Source organism: Sphaeramia orbicularis, chromosome 10, assembly GCF_902148855.1.
Source record: "Sphaeramia orbicularis chromosome 10, fSphaOr1.1, whole genome shotgun sequence".
Classification (NCBI taxonomy): Eukaryota; Metazoa; Chordata; class Actinopteri; order Kurtiformes; family Apogonidae; genus Sphaeramia; species Sphaeramia orbicularis.
In genome coordinates, this window is record NC_043966.1 from 36,121,320 (window position 1) to 36,129,223 (window position 7,904).

The 7,904-nt window shown below is 43.2% G+C and overlaps 1 protein-coding gene across 1 annotated transcript; it reads left to right on the plus strand.

The window, feature by feature from the left end:
• The first annotated feature begins 40 nt into the window (after positions 1 to 40).
• purab (purine-rich element binding protein Ab) lies at positions 41 to 6,783 on the plus strand. The gene has a single exon (XM_030144867.1). It carries the CDS (start codon positions 118 to 120, stop codon positions 961 to 963), a length of 846 nt encoding a protein of 281 aa, XP_030000727.1. The 5' UTR covers positions 41 to 117; the 3' UTR covers positions 964 to 6,783.
• The last annotated feature ends 1,121 nt before the right edge of the window (positions 6,784 to 7,904 follow it).

Consider the following 7,904-nt stretch of genomic DNA (forward strand, 5'->3'; position numbering starts at 1 on the left):
TTTTTTCAGCCTCCTCCTCTTCTCCTCTCGCGATAGAGCCGCGGAGTGGTTTGACGGGCAGTCGAGGTTGCAGCAGGCAGAGGGAGACGGTGGAAGGTAAAGCAGGGAGGCAGCATCATGGCGGACAGAGACAGTGGCAGTGACCACGGAGGGCCCACCGCAGGCCCCGGCTCGCTGCCTCCGGGTACGATGGGTGCCATGTCCCGGCTGCAGCACGACACCGAAGAGCTCGCATCCAAGCGCGTCGACATCCAGAACAAGCGCTTCTACCTTGACGTGAAGCAGAATGTTAAAGGCCGCTTCCTAAAGATAGCCGAGGTCGGAGCTGGGGGAAACAAGAGCCGCCTCACTCTGTCCATGTCGGTGGCCGTGGAGTTCCGTGATTATCTCGGGGACTTTATCGAACATTACGCCCAGCTGGGTCCGAGCAACCCGGACATGGTGCAGGATGAGCCCCGGCGGGCGCTCAAGAGCGAATTCCTAGTGCGGGAGAATCGGAAATATTACATGGATCTGAAAGAGAACCAGAGGGGGCGGTTCCTTAGGATCCGACAGACCGTTAATCGGGGGCCTGGATTGGGAAGCGCGCAAGGCCAGACCATCGCTCTGCCGGCGCAGGGTCTCATCGAGTTCCGCGACGCTTTGGCCAAACTCATCGATGACTACGGCGTGGACGAGGAGCCGGCGGAGCTCCCGGAGGGCACCTCGCTCACGGTCGACAACAAACGCTTCTTCTTCGACGTGGGTTCTAATAAGTACGGGGTCTTCATGCGGGTCAGCGAGGTGAAGCCCACGTACCGGAATTCCATTACAGTACCCTGTAAAGTGTGGTCCAAATTCGGCAACACCTTCTGTAAATACGCGGAGGAGATGAGAAAGATCCAGGAGAGGAGTAGAGAGAAACGGGCCTCCGAACTGCTACCTGAGGGCCCGCACGGCGGAGATGACGGCGACGATGACTGACGCGGATTTTTGGGAAGCAGAAATGAAACAAACCAAGACGAAACTGAACTCTGAGATGAAAACGATACTTTAAACTGTAAAATAGAAAGAGAATTTCCAAGGGAATCACCCCACACACACAACCTCCACAGACATGACAGCACCTCTGCTGTCTCCTCGCTCATTTTACTGGATGTCACCCCACTTACCACCCATGTAACAGTAAGCCGCTGCTATCAAGGATTGAACTGTAAGATATGAACTGTTTCCTACTTGATTTAAATGACAATGAACAGAGTGTTTATATCTCTATCAATGACAGATTTTGCACACATCAAAGCTATTTCGAAAAAATGTTCAGATGTTTTCAAACTGGTAATATACCTACTAAGATTTAATCGAAAACAAAACCAGAGGTCTATTATATAAAATGACAGTCTTCATGTAGAACAAATATTTGACATCAGCACAAAGAGAATATATTATGGACTTTATGAAACCAAAATCTGATATCAGATGTATAGTTTATTATAAAGGTACGCAGAATAAATATGAAAGCGCTCTAAAAGTGTATGAATTGCAGAACGCAGCACCACAGGCCTGTAAACACCTGTCAGCATGCGTGTAGGCTCATGTTTTGAAAAGAAGTTTGGCAAAGTAGGCTACAGTCTTTAATTTGACCTAAAACATAGTAGGCTAAAGAAAGCATTTCTATCATGCCATTATGGAAAGGTTGAGACTTAAAAATAAATAGCCTATTTTGTGCACCTCAAACAAATGGGATAAACTTATCTCTAAGCTATTACTATATTGAATATCAGCCCTCTTGCACCATGTCCATATAAAATTAAATGAAAAAAGTGCTAACTTAGATGTACTAATTATGATTTTGTGAATCAGCTGTAAAAAAAAATCCTTATTAAGATACCCACGTTTTCTGTGGGTTAAGTTTTTCTTTGTTACTTTGTGTTTTTTTTTCCTCTGGGGGGGTGGGGGATGCAAAAGGATAAGGTCCACTTGTGGGAGCGCAAGGCGCGGAACAAAAAAGTAAAAAAAAAAATAAAAAAAGACGCGTCAGCGCAGCGCGCGGCGAGGCAACGCATCCTCTCTGACGTCATTACGACCCGTGCCTTATACACTCCACTCGTTTACGTGTTCTCACGTGGATGGTCTGTGACCTCGACCGCTGTACGTTTTCATTTACGAGTGCTGTTATGTAGGCAGAAATTTATACTCACCAGGGCTGCGAGATTCACACCTCTGTGGTGCATGGAGCATGGGTGGCAACACCAAAACTAAGCTGAATGGTGAGCCAATTGTGGAAGTGGGCAGATACAGGGCCCCAAGCCAAAGTGGGCCCTTCAGATAGATAAAGTGCTGCCAAACTAACACATGGAAACAGGGGGGGTGGCTCAGGGTCTTATGACCCTGGTGCCCAGAATCCATCACAGCACCCCCGGCTGGGTGGCTTCTCACAGAGTAGAGATGTGTCTGAGCAGGAGTACGACCCAGGATCTACTGTTTGCGGCACCACTGGGTGTCAGCAGGGAGATTCATTTGGAAATGTTACGGGTGGCTTTGCACACCATATGCACCATGATGTATAAAACAAAAAAACAAAACAGCAACAAGAAAACAAAATCAGGAGCGGCTGGATGAGGCTATTCGTCAGAGCTGAGATGGATGCTGTTAAAGAGCCTGGCAGTCAGCCAGCCAGGCAGGCCAGCCGGCCGGTCCCATGCAGTCAGTCTGAGTGCAGTCCAGTGGATGTAGAGGCCTATCAGTGCAGGGCCAAGGCAGTATCTATCTCTTTATGGTGCTACAGCCCCTTGAACGCTCATTGGGGGCCTCGCCGCTCAGAATATGTCACTTTTGCATTACTGTTATTCTGATGCTCTTTTTTTCTTCAAAGTTCTCTTCTCCACGTTATGTTGTCCAAAACATGTCAGGGTTCTCCCTCCAAGACAGAGGAAGTCACTGACCAGTGTAGGACGTTTCATATTAGTGTGCAATATTGTGTACGTGCCAATCACGGCATTGTATCACGTGTATAGACAATAAAAAGACGAAAAAATGTATAGGCTATGTGATCAGTAGATATTTGAAAGCATGATGATGAGGTTGATGAATCTCCATTATTTTACCGAAATGTGAAGTCTTTCTTCTCAAGCACTTGCTTGGAGTGAAAAAAAAGTCAGAGCAGTAGTGAGGTATTTTCCTGTCACGTTCTGTAAACCAGTAGGCTGCCTTGTCTGTCTATCAGTGCGCGTAGACTAGTTCGGGTGTTTCATGTTCCCTTTTGGAATCACTGCAGAGAAAACCCTGTCCTACCTTTTTCCTCCCTGTACATGCAGTCAACAACCTCTGTCTCTATGTCAGCCCTTCTGCAGTGGCCTACACTGATGTTGAAAAGTATCTTGGAGGCTCTGGTCCAGGGCCTGACACACACACATACACACATACAGTCTCCCCCTGTTGAGGCCTCTTGTTGCTATCTGAGTGTTTGGGAGGCCTCGAAAGTATTTTGAATGGTGTCTAGAAATGCACAAGGCCTCCTGTCATTAGAAGCCAGGAAACTGTGTGTTAGGAGCCTGTGCGCGACCCTTTGCTCGCCTACGACTGCCGATTGCACGGCAGGTGAACAGCTATGATTAGACTTTGGTTTGTCTGTGGTTTCACTTGAGCTAGGGGATAGCAATCAGCCACTGTAGACTGGAAGAATTGAGGAGTTCGACATTGTTTTTACTGTAAGAATTACAATCCCGCTCTCCAATGTGGGCAGACACTGATCTAAGGTCAGCTCCTCTTTTCCTGCTCACATTTAGATCATTTACAAAAGCCCTGGCTCTTTGTCAGTGGAGCAAATCTTGTGTCAGTGTCCAAACAAAAATCCCATTCTCCCTCCTTAAACTGACCAAGCTCTAGTTTTCAATTTATGTCCCAGTTAACAATATATATTCTCCAAATTGTTAGATGACCTTTATTTGAAGCAGGTTGGTCTGTAAGAGCTTCTGTGTCTGAGTCTGTTCACAGGCCCTGTCAGAGTGGCGTGCCACCTAGCTGGCATGAAAGGGAAACACAGACTGCACGGATGGCAGCTTTAGAGGCCTCAGCTGGATAAAAGCTGCTAATGTAGTTATAGCCCGGGCCTGCCAGACATGTGGAATAGCTGAGGCCAGCGTAAAACAGAGTCCCCCAAAGCACACCTGGGCTGAAATGGTATCAGAAGCTTGTATCAGTACTGGTATCTGGTATTAAAACCCACATGTTTGCTTTCAAAAGTTGATCTGTATTTGATTGGTCATGCCTGTGGCAATCAAAGCCGAGGAAAATGTTCCCAAAAATCCCATCTGTTTCACGCAGGACTTTTTGGCCCAGGTTTGTCCCTGAGTGTGGGTGAAAGGCCTGATGAAGCCTGGCACTGCACTGTATGGGCTTACCAGCAACAACCTCCCATGACCTACTGACCTGCCTGTCAGATACATCTAGTTAGGACTTTTTTCTCTGTTTGAGAGAGTAAACAGGAGATCTCTTTCCCCTTTAGTGGAGATGACTATTTTCCCTCGGCATGCCCTTTGAATTAAAAGCCGATTTCCACCAAACAACTCGTCACCTATGACTATGTGCCCTGTGAAGCACATTTGAGGTCAGTCTGAGTTCATCTTGAGTTTGGACTGGCTTGTTGTGATACAGCACTTATTCCCCAAAGTGTTTTAGCTTTAGCTTGATTGAATTTAGGCCTCCAGGAGGTTCATGCTACATGAAGACTGGAAATACAACACTTCCTTGCTTTTTTTGCTTTCTCTAATGGCCAAATATAAGGAGAGCCTGAATCTGCTAACTGAGTTCACTTTGTGAAGGCCTCACTCTGTGAAACGCACACATTTTTTCTTTGTAAAAGATTGTTTTGTTACAGACTGTAATCACCAGGTGCTACTGGGTCAGTCGATTCTGTTGTGAAACATGACTCGTCCATTTTGGGTCATGGCTAAAATTAAAGTTACACACAGGAGGGGGCACTTGTGATTTTGCTGAAAGTAGCACATTTGGATCCGATTCCTCAGTTTATGAACGCTCACCCGGTGTCACGGCCGAAGTTGGAGTGTGTGACCTTGCAGCCATGTTGTGCCCACATCGCATGGTCATCCAAAATGGTTGGCAGATGTTTTTGTCTTGTTTTCTGTAAAGCGTCAGTGGTCAAGCTGTGTGCTGTCCTCAGTGGTTCTGGCTAAGTTCAGTGTACATCGTGAAACTGTTTGCATTGGCGAGAATACTGTTTGGTTTTATTATCCAGCTGTAGCCATCATAGCAATTCTTAATAATCATGATTTCTCACTGCCTCTTGTCTATTACTGTTCATTTGGGCAAGTTCCTGTTCAAAGACATACATTTTGTTGTTCAAAGAGGTGACCAAACCATTCTTATTGCATTTCACTAGAAAAAAAAAGACATTTCAAATTACAGAAGTAATTTAACAGTGCAGCGTTGCCTGTTGCTGAATTCAGATTGCCATAATGGCTACAGCTGTGGGTGCTTTGTCTGCTTGTTCATCCTATTTTGAACAGGGCGATTATTGTTTCTGACTGCATCAGAACAGCCACATGCATATGACTTACGACAGCAAACTTCCTCAAATGAAACATGGGTGAGGGGCTACCAGCCTCTAACCAAAAACTGTATAAGTACTGACCTAAAACTGAACTTCCATAAGGTGTTCCAGACAACCAAATCTGCTCTGTTTCTGGTTTCAGTGTTGTAGTCTTTCATTGGCCATTCAAAGTTTCCTGGTTAATCACACAGCCAATCGCAGCCTCTGGTCAAAGCCAAGCACTATATGACTCATCACAAACCACTGACAGAGGAGCTCATTCAGCACGTCTTCTGTTTGCACATGCACAGCGAAGGGTCCATCCTGTTTGCAGACTGTACAGGCTACTGTTGTGTATAGTTATAAAGATGTTCTTGCAAATGTTTTGAAGATGTTGGGAAAAGGATCCTGGATTTTATGGGGTGGGGTCAATGCACAATGAACATATCCCATGTCACCGTTTGGTCTAAATCCCTTTACCATCCCCATATGAGATAATATGTTGTATCTTTCAAAAATATTTTATCTGTGGCGTGTGTGTGTGTGTATATATATATATATATGGTTTGTTATATATGATGCTCCTCCTTTCAGAAAAATATAACATGTAAACAGGAAAAACATATTGCTGTTTTTTTTCCTTTGTATTTTATACTTACAGAAAGCATTGAATAAAAATGGATAAATACTTGCACTTTAGATATATTAAGAAAAGTAAAAATCTGCATATTATTTTTGATAGGGATCTCACATTCAAAGAGTATAAATTACAGGCTTTGTGACTATTGCTGGACAGAGATGTATTGAGTTCTACTTATTGAAGTATATTTTGTCTGTGTGTCAGAAGGTTTACTAAAGTAAATTGCATGATAAAGTAGTGCTACACCGATATTGTTCTTTTTTTTAGTTGGTAAAAATGTCTGAAAACTGTGATAACAACCCTCTTGTATCATGTTTAACCTCTCCTCACCCCTTCTTGAATATTTCTTACTGAAATATGGCCTTTCCTGACTACATGACGATGGTGCTTACTTTGGCTTTGACATCAAGCTCATCTTATACATCTCAACATCATCATAACTCGCATCCTTACACACTTCATTTCTTTCTGTTATGTACTCTCACTTCCTTATTAAATTTCCGTTGATGGCAAAAAAGGTGTGCTGTTTTGTACATTGCTGTTTGTTTAAATGTTGGGGGAGTCTTCTTGTCTGAAAAATGACTAATCGCGCAATAAAAAGTCATTCCACATGTCCCTGTCTCTGCACAACTGTCTATATACTTCAATCATCCATGTAAGCAGGGCTGGGCTCAGTAAGAATAAGACTGATACATACGTTTGCATGATACCATAATGGTAATTCATCTATCCACATAGTACAGGTATATGAATGATTGTAAATGAGGATGGTATGTAAATAGGCTATTTTTATATACAATTCGGACTTTATTTCTTTCATCTGAAACTATAAATGACCAGTTTTTATACTGTCAGTAAAACCACCAAAACAGAAGCAGTTGAATATTCACTAATATTATGATTAATCCAATGTTAAGACACCTGTTTTTGTCCTCTATGTGGAAAATTAATGGCAAAGTGTCAAAGCAGGAATATGGAAGCACTGTTGAGTCAATGGTATTAACCATCGACCAGATGAGGATTTTACAGTCCACAAATGGCAACAGGTCAGTGCAGTCGAAGCAATAAGACTGACGACACATTAAAATCTAAGCTACTGTGACTCAAACCTCATAACCAGCAGATTTTATGACAGTGATGTGGAGAGCAGTGGGAGTTGTGGCCTTGGATATATGATGATTCATGCCTAAAGTAATATTTTAACCATTACTACAGTTCACGTCCATTTAATTAACTAGACACTGCTCAGATTTCAGCTTTGTTTAATACGCTGGAAAACCACAATAATATGGACAGGAGGTTTTTGAAAAGTGTGCTATGAAAGTTGTACGGGTAATCTCACATAAAGGACGATTTTGTATACTGTCTCAAACTTTTGTCTTTCTTCATAAGCTTGAAAACAGTTGCACTAAAATTAATTTTTGAGGAGGCTGTACAAAGATTGTGTTAGCCTCTGTTCTGTCATGTAAGAAGATTGTCTGTCAGTCCTATCATAATATTTTTTATATCGATCTGACTGATGTGTATTTATACAGTACTGTGCATCAGATAGGTTTGATGTGTCAGCAAGGTTGTAATGACCAAACAGTCTTTATATCAATATACATATATGCATAACTGGAGTTTAAATGAAAAATATAAACAGCATTAAAATCAGGAACACATTTCAGGAAAAAAAAAGACTATCAAAAGCTGAGGAGCTGAAGGAAGCCTGAGACCAAAACAGCCTAAGAC

What these genes read in the sequence shown, in the direction of transcription:
- purab (XM_030144867.1), top strand. Translation starts at nt 118, where the DNA reads ATGGCGGACAGAGACAGTGGCAGTGACCACGGAGGGCCCACCGCAGGC.